The sequence below is a fragment of the Hypanus sabinus genome, chromosome 10 (assembly GCF_030144855.1).
Source record: "Hypanus sabinus isolate sHypSab1 chromosome 10, sHypSab1.hap1, whole genome shotgun sequence".
In the NCBI taxonomy this organism is placed as follows: domain Eukaryota; kingdom Metazoa; phylum Chordata; class Chondrichthyes; order Myliobatiformes; family Dasyatidae; genus Hypanus; species Hypanus sabinus.
Genome location: NC_082715.1, coordinates 108407271 through 108423226, shown reverse-complemented (window position 1 = coordinate 108423226; position 15956 = coordinate 108407271). Strand labels below are relative to the sequence as shown.

The following is a 15956-nucleotide window of genomic DNA, read 5'->3' as shown; positions in this document are numbered from 1 at the left end:
TTGAAAACTTTGAACAGGTCACCAATAATTTTCTACATTCAATGAATAGCATTTTGGTTTGTCTGATCTATTTTAGTTATTTAACCCTTAGAATTAAGCTATCGTTTCCTCTGAAGATGAATGTACTGTCTTTAAGATCTCTTATACTGCTGTCCACTAGGTTAAAGACTAGACCTCCAGTAGTCTTTTATTTCCTGTAATTCTCTTGTGATATTTTAAACATCCATGAACACAGACTCTTAAAACTTTAAAATTTTTCTTCTTCCAATTTTATGTACTCTTTTGACTTGATAGGGTAATAATTAATTATATTGAAATCCATTTGCTTCTACCTACAACTGCTTACAATACTATATATTCATGTGTCACTGATGATCTTGAAGCTGTATGATGTAAGCCATTCATAAATATCATGAATAGTCATGGCCCCAAATACACATTTTGTGGAAGACATTCTCGCCAATTTGAGCATTAGGTAATTATTAAAAACACAAAATGCTGGCAGAACTCAGCAGGCCAGACAGCATCAATGGGAGGAGGTAGTGACAACGTTTCGGGCCAAAACCCTTCATCAGGAGTGAAGTAACATGGGATGGTCGAGGGGGGATAAGAAGTGGGGGGAGGGATAAAGTAGAGAGCTAGGAAGTGATAGGCTGGAGGGAAATGGGCTAGGGGGAAGGTGGAGAATTATGGGAAATAAAAGAGAAAGAAAGGTAGGGCTGGGGGAGATTATCGTGAGGGGGGAAAAGAAAGAGAAAGAGAACTAGACTAAAATAATAGATAGGGATGGGGGTGGGGGGGGCAGGGGTATCAATGGAGGTCTGTGAGTTGGTTGTTCATGCCGGCAGGCAGGAGGCTACCTAGGCGGGAGATAAGGTATTGCTCCATCGACCTGTGTGTAGCCTCATCTTGACGGTAGAGGAGGCCAGGAACAGACATGTCAGAGTGGGAGTGGTCTGTGGAATTGAAGTGTGTGGCCACAGGGAGATCCTGCCACTGCTGAAGGACTGAGCGCTGGTGTTTGGCGAAACGGTCTCCCAGTCTGCGGTGAGTCTCCCCAGAGTATAAATGGCTACATCGGGAGCACCGGATACAGTATATCACCCCAGTTGACTCGCAGGTGAAGTGATGCCTCAACTGAAAGGACTGTCTGGGGCCTGGGATGTCCTGCCTGTCTGCCTGTCCAGGCAGACCCATTGTCTCTGCTTGCTCCTGTCCACTGAACTCATTTCTACCTATCTCGACTCTGTTTTATCTCCCCTTGTTCAACCCCTTCCCACCTATGTCCATGATACTTCCCATGCTTTACATCTCTTCAAAGATTTCAAGTTCCCTGGCCCCCACCGCCTCATTTTCACCATGGACGTCCAGTCCCTATATACCTCTATCCCCCACCAGGAAGGTCTCCAAACTCTCCGTTTCTTCCTGGATTCCAGACCCAGCCAGTCACCCTCTACCACCACTCTTCTCCGCCTCGCGGAATTAGTCCTCACCCTTAACAATTTCTCCTTTGGCTCCTCCCACTTCCTCCAAACTAAAGGTGTAGCCATGAGCACCCGCATGGGTCCTAGCTATGCCTGCCTTTTTGTTGGCCATGTGGAGCAATCTATGTTCCAAGCCTACACCGGTATCTGTCCTCCTCTTTTCTTGCATTATATCGACGACTGCATCGACGCTGCTTCCTGCACACATGCTGAGCTCGTCGACTTCATTAACTTTGCCTCCAACTTTCACCCCGCTCTCAAATTCACCTGGTCTATTTCCGACACCTCACTCCCCTTTCTAGATCTTTCTGTTTCTATCTCTGGAGACAGCCTATCCACCGATGTCTACTACAAACCTACTAACTCCCACAGCTACCTAGACTGTTCCTCCTCCCACCCTGTCTCCTGCAAAAATGCTATCCCTTTCTCTCAATTCCTCTGCCTCCGTCGCATCTGCTCTCAGGATGTGGCCTTTCATTCTAGGACAAAGGAGATGTCTTCCTTTTTTTAAAAAAGGGGCTTCCCTTCATCCACTATCAATTCTGCCCTCCAGCGCGTCTCCCGTATTTCACGCACCTCTGCCCTCACCCCATCCCCCTGCCAGCCCACCAGGGATAGAGTCCCCCGGTCCTCATCTATCACCCTACCAGCCTACAGATCCAACGTATAATCCTCCGTAACTTCCGCCACCTCCTATGTGATTCCACCACCAGCCACATCTTCCCCTCCCCCCCACTCTTGGCTTTCCATAGGGATCGCTCCCTATGCGACTCCCTTGTCCATTCATCCCCCCCATCCCTCCCCACCGACCTCCCTCCAGGCACTCATCCCTGCAAACGGAAGAAGTGCTACACCTGCCCTCACACTTCTTCCCTCACCACCATCCCAGGCCCCAGACAGTCCTTTCAGGTGAGGCACCACTTCACTGGCGAGTCAACTGGAGTGATATACTGTATCCGGTGCTCCCGATGTGGCCATTTGTACTCTAGGGAGACCTGCCGCAGACTGGGAGACAGTTTCGCTGAACACTGGCACTCAGTCCTCCAGCAGTGGCGGGATCTCCCTGTGGCCACACACTTCAATTCCACAGACCACTCCCACTCCGACATGTCTGTCCATGGCCTCCTCTACCGTCAAGATGAGGCTACATGCAAGTCGATGGAGCAATACCTTATCTCCCGCCTAGGTAGCCTCCTACCTCACGGCATGAACATCCAACTTACAGACCTCCGTTGATACCCCTGCCCCCCCTTACCCCATCCCTATCTATTATTTTAGTCTGATTCTCTTTCTCTCTCTTTCCCCCTCACTATAATCTCCCCCCAGCCCTACCTTTCTTTCTCTTTTATTTCCCATAATTCTCCACCTTCCCCCTAGCCCATTTCCCTCCTGCCTATCACTTCCTATCTCTCTACTTTATCCCTCCCCCCTCGACCATCCCATGTTACTTCACTCCTGATGAAGGGTTTTGGCCCGAAACGTTGTCACTACCTCCTCCCATTGATGCTGTCTGGCCTGCTGAGTTCTGCCAGCGTTTTGTGTTTTTATTTATTTCCAGCATCTGCAGATTCACTCGTGTTGACTAGGTAATTATTCCTATTTTCCATTTTCTGCTGCTTAGGTAATAATTTATCTCAATTCTTTGAGTAGTAAGTGGTAATTTTTACTGTAACCATGACAGAAGTGAGATTTCCATTTCGTATGGTGCAGCATCTACTCTTAGTGTCACAGCCTGCAGAAATTCAACCCAATGTTCCACGCCATCCCTTATGTTTCATTAAGGAAATTAACTTTTGGCATCACGTTTGACCAAAATTTAATATCTCAAGACTTGATAATATTGTTTAGGATGAGTTTCACGTATTTTCACATTCGCCTTTAATCACTCTAGCTTGATAACTCAGAAATTCTCAGCACAGTTAGACCTGTTTCTCTTACATTTAATTATTAAGTAATATTTTTGAATCTAAAATCATTTTGTCCCTGATCCAATGACAATAACAATAAGTTTTGTGAATTTTTTATTACTTTAGCATCTTATCTGGACGTATCACAGCCTGGTATAGCAACTGCTCTGACTAAGACCACAAGAAATTAAAGAGTTGTGAAGATAAACCAGTCTATCACACATACCAGTCTCTTCTACATTTCCCACTGCCTCAGGAAAATATCCAAGATAATCAAAGAGCTCTCCCACACCTAGTCATTTACTCTTCTCCATTCTCCAGAATATACAAAGGTTTGAGAGCACATAGCACCAGACTCAAGGGCAGCTTATATCCTGTTGTTATCAGATTCTTAAATAGATTTGTTAGATGCTAAAAGATGAACCTTTGATCTCCCAATATACTTCATCATGCTCCTTATAAATTATATCTCTTCCTGCACTGCACTGTCCCTGTAACTGTAGTACTATCTTTTGCATTCTGATTTTTCTTTTTACTACTACAGTAGAATTACGTACAGCATGATATATCAGGATGGCATGCAAAAAAAAAGCTCTTCATTATATTTCAGAACATTTTGGAGATAGTGATCACAATTCTATCTCCTTTACCATAGCATTGGAGAGGGATAGGAACAGACAAGTTAGGAAAGTGTTTAATTGGAGAAAGGGAAAATGTGAAGTTGTCAGGCCGGAACTGGGAAGCATAAATTGGGAACAGATGTTCTCAGGGAAATGTATGGCAGGAATGTGGCAAATGTTCAGGGGATATTTGAGTGGAGTTCTGCATAGGTACATTCCAATGAGACAGGGAGAGGATGGTAGGGTACAGGAACCGTGGTGTACAAAGGCTGTCGTAAATCTAGTCAAGAAGAAAAGAAGAGCTTACAAAAGGCTCAAAAAGCTAGGTAATGATAGAGAGCTAGAAGATTATAAGGCTAGCAGAAAGGAGCTTAAGAAAGAAATTAAGAGAGCCAGAAGGGGCCATATGAAGGCCTTGGTGGACAGGATTAAGGGAGACCCCAAGGCATTCTATAAGTATGTGAAGAGCAAGAGGATAAGACATGAGAGAATAGGACCAATTAAGTGTGACAATGGAAAAGTGTGTATGGAACCAAAGGAGATAGCAGAGGTACTTAATGAGTACTTCACTTCAGTATTCACTACAGAAAAAGATCTTGGCAATTGTAGGGATGACTTACAGTGGACTGAAAAGCTTGAGCATGTAGATTTTAAGAAAGAGGATGTATGGGAGCTTTTGGAAAGCATCAAATTGGATAAGTCATTGGTATTGGACGAGATGTACATCAGGCTACTGTGGGGGGCGAGGGAGGAGATTGCTAAGCCTCTGGCGATGATCTTTGCATTATCAATGGGGACGGGAGAGGTTCCAGAGGATTGGAGGGTTGCGAATGTTGTTCCATTATTCAAGAAAGGGAGTAGAGATAGCCCAGGAAATTATAGACCAGTGAGTCTTACTTCAGTGGATGGTAAGTTGATGGAGAAGATCCTGAGAGTCAGGATTTATGAACATTAGGAGAGGCATAATATGATTAGGAATAGTTAGCATGGCTTTGTGAAAGGTAGGTCATGTCTTATGAGCTTGACTGAATTTTTTTGACTAAGCACATTGATGATGGTAGAGTAGTAGATGTAGTGTATATGGATTTCAGCAAGGCATTTGACAAGTACCCCATGCAAGGCTTATTGAGAAAGTAAGGAGGCATAGGATCTAAGGGGAAATTGCTTTGTGGGTCCAGAACTAGCTTGCTCGCAGAAGGCAAAGAGTAGTTGTAGATGCGTCATATTCTGCATGGAGGTCGGTCACCAGTGCTGTGACTCAGGGATCTGTTCTGGGACCCCTACTCTTCATGATTCCATATCTGCAGTCTCTTGTGTCATAAATATATTATCATACAGATAGTAAGTGTTTTACAGAATACATTTAGTCCAAATGCTCTAATCTGCTCCTGATCACTCATGATGGTTGGAGAAGACATTTCCACTGTTTCCACCAAACTTGACTACTCCAGTGGACAATTGCTTTATTCTCCATTTGCATTCATCATAAAGCTGAGACCTGTGTCCTCACTCATACAAGTCTTGTTCATCTGCTCCCACTGAACTCCCTATATTTGCTACAATTTAAAAATTTTCAGACTCTTTCAGATGCTCACTTTTATAATATTTCCCAACCCTATAACCTCTGATACTTTGTTTAACAAATCCTGACTTCCTCAATTCAATTGCTTCATAACTGGTGGCTGTGCCTTCAGCTTTCTGGCTTCTCTTGCCTGAAATTTCTCCCTAACCAATCTATCTATTTCTTTGCTTGTAAGGTGTTTCCCAGCGCTTTGAGAATAGCATTGAAACATTTTCTCAGACCTGGTAACTTAGAGTCATAGATTTATTGGATGAAAATGAACCCAATCAGTCCACCCTATCCACGCTACCTGTCAAATACCAATACACCAGTTCCAACTTGGTCAGAGGCTCTCTATACTCTCTGCACCCAGTTACTTTTTAAGTGCTGTGAGGTTACTTGCTATCATTACCCTACCAATTCTTTGGGTAAAAAAAAAATCATCCTGTGATCTCCTCTTACTACTTACCCTAAAACAATGCTCTCTTTTTACTCCTTTCACTATCAATGTCCTGATAATTTTGTATACAGTATCATCACCAAATCAACCTCTGCTGCTATCTTTAAGGATTCTTGGACATGTACACCAAGTTTCTCTAGTTCCTCAGTGTTCTCTAGGATCCTACCATTCATTGTGTATTTCCTACCATTATAATGCATTACATCAGAATTAAATTTCATTTGCCATCGCTGTGCTCCTCTAACCAAAAGATTCAGTATCATGCTATATAGTTCATGATTAACCTCCTCATAGCAATTTTTGTGTCTATAAACTTACTAACTATACCCCAAATTCTTAACAAAATTGTTAATGTATGTAACAAATAGCAAGGGAGTTAGTACTGATCACTGTACAATGCCGCCAATACCAGTTTTCTTTTTTTTGAAATTTTTTTTATTAGTTTTTCAAAACATTTTACAAATTAAAAACCCCAAATCCCAATGAGGAACATCAAAACAGTGCAAAATTAAGCATACAATAACAATATGTTACAAAGGAAGAGAATTTAGCAAAAAAAAGCACCTAAATTAAAGACAAGTAAGCTTAGTGTCCTCCCTAAGCCCCACAACACAAGAAAAAACAACAGCAACTCCAGACCAACCACAACACAATATAGAGAGAATAAGTCAGGACAGCCAAGCTCCCAGACTGTGAATACACTCAGCAACAGAGGATAATAATGCCTTTTACCAGAAAAAAAAAGGAGCTGAAAGCAAGGGACTGAAGAGAAAAAAAAACCTAGTCAAGAGGAAGGTTATGAAAGTACTCGATAAAAGGTCCCCAGACCTTATGGAACTTTATATCCGAATTGAGAACTGAATAATGAATTTTTTCGAGGTCCAAACAGGCCATGATGTCGTTAAGCCATTGAGCATGAGTGGGCGGGGCAGCATCTCTCCATCTGAGGAGGATCAAGCGTCTAGCCACGATACCAGTTTTCAACCACAGAAACAATCTTTAATGTTACCTTCTGCTTCCTATTACCAAATCATTTTTGGATCCATTTTACCAATTGCCTTGGCTCAAGGCTTCAAATTACTTGCACTAGTCATCCATACCGGACCTTGTTAAAGTTCTTACTAAAGCCCATGCAGACTATAAATGCCCAATTGTTTTCTCTTCAAAATTTTTGAACTTGGCCAGATAGGATCTCCATCCAATAAGCCAAGTTGAATATCTTATTAATCCCAGCCTTTCCAAGTGTAAATTAATTCTATCCCTCGTTTCTTTTTCTAATAATTTCCCAACCACTGACTTAGATTTACTAGCCTGGCTTTTCTTTATCCTGCTGCTCTTCATATTTAGTGATAAAGGTTTGTTTGTTGACTTGATATATTGGAGCTCAGGGTTGAATTCCTAATGATTAAGTGCTGACCATTTTACTTACTAAGTAAGTTCTCCTCTGCGATTCTGAAAGCAGTTTACATACTGCCAAAAGCAGATGTTAATCAGGCTCTCGAGATTTTGAATGCTGCCGTCACCAAACAATAAACCGCTTAACCTGATACATTTCAAATCACAGTCAGTGACTTCAGGGTCTTTGAAGAAATCTTTGCCCAATTATCATCTTCACATAACCTGCAGCACCAGGGGTCCCAACACACTTGACCTCTGCTGTACTACTGCCTACTGTTCTATGCTTAGATTGCATTTCACGAAATCCGTTCACCTGACTGACCTTCTCCTACCTCCATACAGGCAGAGGCTAAAGAGCAAAGCTCCAGAGATAAGGAAAATGAAGAGGTGGCTGCAGGAGGCAGAGGAGCAGCTACTGGATTGCTTTAAGAGGATCTAAATGATCACACCACGGTTGTCACAGACTTTAGAAAACAATTGTAGATGAGTGTGTCCCCACAAAATCATTCATAGTCTTCCCCAACCAGAAGCCTTGGATGAACCACGAGACCTGTAATCTGCTGAGGGCTAAATCAGTGACATTCAGGTCTGGCAATCAAGTAAGATACAAGAGGTACAGGTGTGCTCTCTGGAAAGCCATTTCACATGTGAAGTGGCAATTTCAGACCAAACTTGAATCACTAAAGGATGTTTGACAGCTGTGGCAGAGCTTGAATACTATTATCTCTTGAAAAGTGAAACCAGACAACATAGGTGACAACAAGGCTTTGCTTCCAGATGAGCTCAATGTCTTCTGTGCTCACTTTGACCATCAAAACATGGAGGAACCTTCATGAACCCCCATAGCCACTTATGACACTGTGATTTCAGTCTCTGAGGCTGATGTGAGAGCACCCTTCAGGAGGGTGAACCCAAGGAAAGCATCCGGCCCAGATGGGGTACCAGTCAAAGACCTGTGCTGATCAACTAGCTGTTCACTGATTTCTTTAGCTTCTTGTTTTGGCAGTCTGAGGTTTCCACCTGCTTCAAGCAGACTTCAATTATACTAGTACCTAAGAAGAATGTGGTAATCTGTCTCAATGACTATCATGCAGTAGCACTTACATCACTGTGATGAAGTGTTTTGAGATGTCGATGATGCAACATATCAACTCCTGCCTGAGAAGTGACTTGGATCCACCCCAATTTGTCTACTGGCATAACAGGTCCACAGCAGATGCCATTTCATTGGCTCTTCACTCAACCCTGGAACATTTGGACATCAAAGATGCATACATCAAGATGTTCTTCATTGTCTATAGCTCAGCATTTAATACTATCATCCCTTCAAACCTTATCAATTAGCTTCATGATCTTAGCCTCAATACCTCCTTGTGCAATTGGATCCTTGATTTCCTCACTTGCAGACCCCAGTCAGTAAAGGTTGGCAACATTTTCTCCACAATCTCCATCAGCACAGGTGCAGCATAAAACTGTGTACTTAACCCCCGCTCTATAAGCTTTATACTTATGACTGTGAGGCTATGCACAACTCCAATGCCATATATAAGTTTACTGACAATACCACTGGTGCTGGCTGAATCAAAGGTGGTGATGAATCAGTATGTAGGAGGGAGATTGAAAATCTGGCAGAGTGGTGACACAATAACAATCTCTCGCTCAATGTCAGCAAGACTAAGGAGCTATTAACTTCAGGTGGAGGAAACTGGATGTACATAAGCCAGTCCTCATTGGGGTTCAGAGGTGGTGAGGGTCATCAACTTTAAATTCTTCAGTGTTACCATTTCAGAGGATGAGTTCTACGATTATGAAGAAAACACGACAGCACCTCTACTTCCTTAGAAGCTTGCAAAGATACGGCATGACATCTAAAACTGACAAATTTCTATACCTGTGTGAGAGTATATTGACCGGTTGCATTATGGAAGCACCAATGCCCTCGAACAGAAAATCCTACAAAATTTAGTGGATACAGCCCAGTCCTTCACTGGTAACACCCACCCCACCATTGAGCACATCTACATGAGTTCAATAGAGACCTCATCATGCAAAATACATAAAGGAATTAGTGGAAGAAATATTGGGAAGGTGAAGAATAATGTTTTCATCCCATTGACTGGAAGGAGTTTTGAATTCTCTGCCCAAAGAAGTGATATAAGCAAAGACCATCGCATTTAATGTTATTTTTATAATAAGAATTTGAAGTATCTTAACCCATAAAAACTAAAGACTGTCAGAGTTTTGATACAGATCAATTCAATACAACAGTGCATTGAGGTAATACAAGATAAAGAAAATAGAAGTGCAAAACAAAGTATTACAATTACAGAGGAAGTTTAGTGCAATTAAACAATAAGGTGCAAGGTCATAATGTGGTAGACTGTGAGGCCATGAATCCTTTTCTATCATATTGGGAACTATTCAATATTCCTACAACAGCAGGATTGAAGTTCTCCTTGAGCTTGGTAGTATGTGTATTCTAGTGTTTGTATCTTCTGTTTGAGTGGGGGGCGGCGGTTGTGAAGAGAAGATGTCTGGGCTGGCTGTAGTCTTTATTTATGTTGGATTTACCAAGGCAACAAGTGTAGCTAGAGTTCATGGAGGTGAGGTTTCCAATGACCAATTTGAAGCTTGTTCTCCATGAAAACAGCAGCTGAGATATCACTACAGCAAATAGCCATTTAACATAAATGGTTTAAAAACTGATCACCATATTTACACAAGACAATGATTGCTTCCTCAACAAGTATGTGTGCATGGGCAGGAATTTAAGAGGGAAAATGTCTAAGGAGCTGAGAGGTAAGACTTATACAGAGAGTGTTGGTATCTGAAACTCATTGCCAGAGAAGATATTGCAGTTAAATACAATCACTATGTTTAAGAGGCATTTAGATATATGCTTAAATGTATATAAAAGTATGGCAAATGGGATGAGTATAGATGAACATAATGGTTGGCATAGACATTGGGCCAAAGGACCATTTTCTGTGTTTGCAACTCTATGACTTTACATCTCTACGAATTGCAAGGATTAAAAAAAACTTTGTGACTATAAATGCTTCCCTGTAAATGTCAGAATTTTTAACCAGTAGGCACATTGCTATGAATGACTTACAGAATGATCAAGATTCCTTCTCTCCATCTGTCATTAAATCCCTCTGCAGAGCATTGCCTAGGCTACTGGTTCTATTATCCATAATTTTCATCTCCAACAAGCTCTCTACATGAATTCAGCTCATCCGTAGGTGGGAAACTGTTCAACCTCAGCTCTAAAACCAAGCTCAATCCAACTATCACCTAGCTATAATATACAGACAACACTTGTTCACATGCACACTTGGAGTTTGACATCCAAATAGTTTTACTCTGTTTACTGAATAGTAAAACAGAGTTCAACTGCATTAAACATTTTGGACAGAGGTCATTCACCAACTTGCCTATTAGAAGTGTAGGTCACTGTACATAGCTCAGGACTCACTTCTCAGCAAAGCCATTGATGGCAAAGTCCACCACCATCCTCAGCAGCACTCTCTTTAGTCATTTGAGGAATGTTTTGGCATCAAGAACTCAAACATTATCAACCTCATGGTCTACTGCACACACTAATTTCCACCCTCCTGTATGATTCAGAGGAACAGACTACCTTCAGCTGGAACCTCAAAGACTGGAGAAATGTTACCAGCATTTTCTCCTCAAAATCCTCTAAATATATCAACAGAGTTAGCAAATCAATTTGGCATACCCTTCCAGGCAACATTAAAGTTCCAATATTGTCCACTCCACTCTAATGTGTGGGCCATCTTATTAACGTACCTAATATTTGACTCTTGAAGGTTCAAAGTAAAAGGTCAAAGTTAAAAGTAAATTTATTATCAAAGTATATATATGTCACCATATATAACCCTGAAATTTGTTTTCTTGTGGGCATACACAGTCCTGAGGCTCCTGTACCTTCTTTCTGATGGTAGCAGCACAATACAGGCCCTTTGGCCCACAAAGCTGTGCAAACATGTCCTTACCATAGAAATTACCTAGGGTTACCCATAGCCCTCTATTTTTCTGAGCTCCATGTACCTGGCCAGGAGTCTCTTAAAAGACCCTATCGTATCCACCTCCACCACCATCGCCGGCAGCCCATTCCACACATTCACCACTCTCTGTGTAAAAAACTTACCTTTGACATCTCTTTGACAACTGAGCATAGTACTCCAAGTGGCGTCTGACCAGGGTTCTATATAGCTGCAACATTACCTCTTGGTTCTTAAACTCAGTCCCATGATTGATGAAGGCCAATGCACCGTATGCCTTCTTAAACACAGAGTCAACCTCTGCAGCAGCTTTGAGTGCCCTATGGACTTGGACCCCAAGATCCCTCTGATCCTCCACACCATCATTACTATATTCTGTAATCATATTTGACCTGCCAAATTGAACCATCTTACACTTACTTGGGTTAAAATCCATCTGCCACTTCTCAGCCAAGTTTTGCATCCTATCAATGTCTGGCTGTAACCTCTGACAGCCCTCCACACTATCCACAACACCTCCAACCTTTGTGTCATCAGCAAATTTACTAACCCATCGCTCCACTTCTTCATCCAGGTCATTTATAAAAATCATGAAGAGTAGGGGTCGCAGAACAGATCCCTGAGTCACAGCACTGGTGACCGACCTCCATGCAAAATATGACCCGTTTACAACCACTCTTTGCCTTCTGTGGGAAAGCCAATTCTGGATCCACAAAGCAACATACCCTTGGATCCTATGCCTCCTTACTTTCTCAATAAGCCTTGCATAGGATACCTTGTCAAATGCCTTGCTGAAATCCATATACACTACATCTACTGCTGTACCGTCATCAATGTGTTTAGCCACATCCTCAAAAAATTCAGTCAGGCTCGTAAGACATGACCTGCCTTTCACAAAGTCATGCTGACTATTACTAATCATATTATGCCTCTCCAGATGTTCATAAATCTTGCCTCTCAGGATCTTCTCCATCAACTTACCAACCACTGAAGTAAGTTTATAATTTCTTGTGCTATTTCTACTCCCTTTCCTGAATAATGGAGCAACATCTGCAACCCTCCAATCCTCCGGAACCTCCACCGCTCAATTGATGATGCAAAGATCATTGCCAGAGGCTCAACAATCTCCTCCCTCGCCTCCCACAGTAGCCTGGGGTACATCTCTTCTGTCCTGGTGACTTATCCAGCTTGATGCTTTCCAAACTCATGCACATCCTCTTCCTTAATATCTACATGCTCAAGCTTTTCATCTATAGTATCTGTCTTTTCTTCTTAGATAATTTGCTAAAGAGGATTAACTGTTATGGCGGTCAATGTTATCTTTGGATCAGTATGAGTTATATGTACACTAGTTAAGTTTTGCTTCACTGTAGTTTGCTGGGTACGCTGTCTTTGGCACCTGTTCTGACTTTCAGCTCTGTTGTTTCTGATGCCTTAGTGTGGCTGTATCACACAGCAGTGATAATTAGAATACAGATAATTACTATAAACATTCAATTATCATTCCTTCCTATGACACAAAGCACATTCCAGATCTTCTTGTGTGATTGCCAGTCTATATTGCTGTGTAATTTATCCACTATTGCCAATTGTGAATAACTGATTTTGTCATGTATTGAAAATTCTCTTTCAGGTTTTTCAGCCAGCAACTCCCTCACAACAGCTTCCTGATAATACCACCTGCACTCTCCGAACATCCATCTATAGAAAGGACATACCAAACAGGAGACAACAGTGGATGAAATGGGAGGAGAGAGGAAAATATTTCCACTCAAAAAGGTAAGATCGAGGTTTGATTTACATGGAGTATACAGCACAAGTTGATGCTGGGGCTCATGCTCCATCTATTATTCTAAGTAGGTAAATTGGTTTATCATTGACTCATGAGGGAGATACAGTGAAAAAACTTGGCCTGCAAACTGTTCATACAGATTAATTCATTGCAACAGCATACTGAGATAGTGTGAGGTAAAACAGTAACAGTGCAAATAAAGAGTTACAGTGCCAGGTCATAAGGAGATAGATTGTGAAGTTAAGAGTTCATTTTATTCTACCAGGAAACTGTTCAATAGTCTTTTAACAGCTGTTCTTGAGCCTGGTTGTACCTGTTTTTAGACTTGTATCTTCTGCCTGACGGGAAGAGGGACAAGAGAAAATGTCTCGGATGAGTTGCCAAATTTCTTTATCCTCCTTAAGGAAGCAGAGATGCTGGGGAGCTTTCTTGGCTGTGGCATCAAACTGATTGGACCAGGACAAGCTATTTGTGATGTTCATTCTAGGAACTTCAGTCTCTCAACTGACTTGACTGATGATGTAGTGTCATGCTATTATAAGGCTGGCTATAAGATTGGGGTTCAATTCCGGCCACTGTCAGTGTGGAGTTTATACATTCTGTCTGTCACTACTTGGGTTTCCTCCAGATGCTCTGGTGTCCTCCCACATTCCAAAGACATACGTACAGTTAGGATTAGTAAATTGGCTATGTTGACGTTGGAAGCGTGGTTACACTTGCTGGATGCCCGGCACAATCAGCGCTGATTTGATTTGATGCAAACAACACAATTTATTGAACGTTTCGATGTACATATGACAAATAAAGCTAATCTATATAATCTAATCTAAACATGAGAAACTACACCACTCTGTTTCTGAATCAGTGACCAGCTCTTTTCTTTTGCTGACATTAGAGAAAGGTTTTTGTCATGACACCATGCCACTAGTTTTCTTTCCTTCTTTCCTGTACTCTGACTCATCATTATAGGAGATTTGACCCAATACAGTGGGATCACCTGCAAGCTACTAGATGGACACAAAGCACACTGCAGATGCTGTGGTCAAATCAACACACACAGACAAGCTGGATGAACTCAGTAGGTTGGGCAGCATCCGTTGAAATGAGCAGTCAACGTATGAAGGGTCTCGGTTCAAAATGTTGACCGTTCATTTCAACAGATGCTGCCCGACCTGCTGAGTTCATCCAGCTTGTTCGTACGTGTTAACTACTAGATGGAGTTAGAGCAGAATCTGGCCACGTAGTTGTGAGTGCAAAGGGAGTAGAATATGATTTCTCTGTCATGTGTTTATCTAGTTTCCTGTCAATTGATAGGAGTTGCAATTTCTCTGGATAAAGATCTGTATATGAATATGAGTATTTAATAATATTTTATTGGAGACTCTTACGTCCATGTGCTATTAATTTTGGTCTTCTCTGGTAATCATCTGCTCCATTTTTGGAGCAAGATTTCTGGGTTTCCTCCAGCCTTGTTTTGGGGACACAGCAAGTAAGTGCCTGTCATCATTGGTGGTTATATTTCAACCATTGCAGGCACAGTGTGTGTGTGCCATTCATCACTGGCAAAGTGTGTGAGTGTCAGCCATCATGACAAAAAGTGTGTGTTAGGCTCACTGGCACAGTGTATGCCATCCATTAATAACAAAGCATATGTTCGTCACTACTGGCAAGCTGGCACAGTGTGTTTGTCAGTCAACGTTGAGGATGGTGGCAGGTTAGTTGTCTGGCTTCATTCATAAATAGATTGGCTGGCTCAATCTGTAGATTGAGGGATCTATTGTTTATTCTATGCTATTTTTGCTCTTTAAAGTCAAAGTAAAATAAGTCCTGTGTTCCACCTTCACTAGCTAATTTTTAAATAATCCTATTGCTGTTCCCAGTGTGCTCTTCCACATTGCTCACTGAGACAGGGTTGATTCCTTGGCAGGACATTGTTGGTAGAATGAGGAATATTCCAGGCCAAAAAGTTGTAGGTAATGGCTACGTACATTTCTGTGGTTGTTGATGATCGAATGGCTCATGGTTGCTCAGTTTAAAATTGCCAGATCTTTTCAGCTAAGAACAACTGTGGCCCTAGCATCCATTCTGCAGCACACCATTGGTCATTTGTTCCTCTGTTTTCTGTTCAATTCTAGCCAAAGTGATAAAGCTGAATGATTAGCTGTGTCATTTCAGAGGGCAGTTAAGAATCAAATATATTAGAACAGAATACAACAGCACTGTGCAGGCCCTTCAGCCTACAATGTAGTGCCAACACTTTAACAGATCTCCACCATCCAAGTCATGCCCCTCTCCCATTGCCACCACATTGCTGTGGGTCCTTAGATGAACAGATACTAGACTGTGGCAGATTTCCTTTTTGAAGGGCATTGAGCATCAGATGGTTTGTTTTGCAGCAATTTGTTGTAGCAATTGTTTTATTGTCACCATGTCTGTGACTGATACCCTTTAAGTTTCAGCTTGACTTTCTGGATTGTTAGTTCAGCCTAAAATACTAGTCAGGTATCTTACACAGATTACTAGTTCCTGGTTACTCAAGGGTATTCTTGAGCTTCCCATTACCTGTTATTCCCACTTTGACCTATCTGTCTGTGGCTTCCTGCACTGTTACAGGAATGCTTCAATGTAAGCTTGAGGAATACCACCTCATCTTCCATCCAAGCACATTGCAACCTTCAAAGTTCAAAGTTCACTGTAATTTTTTTT

The 15956-nt window shown here is 41.9% G+C and overlaps 1 protein-coding gene across 1 annotated transcript in view; it reads left to right on the top strand.

Moving 5' to 3' along the window:
- Positions 1-15956, top strand: part of LOC132401346 (dynein axonemal heavy chain 6-like) — a 545526-nt gene that overhangs the window by 40819 nt on the left and 488751 nt on the right. Inside the window, exon 4 of the mRNA XM_059983475.1 lies at positions 13092-13237. Coding sequence (XP_059839458.1) covers positions 13092-13237 — 146 coding nt within the window. The remainder of the gene's footprint in view (positions 1-13091; positions 13238-15956) is intronic.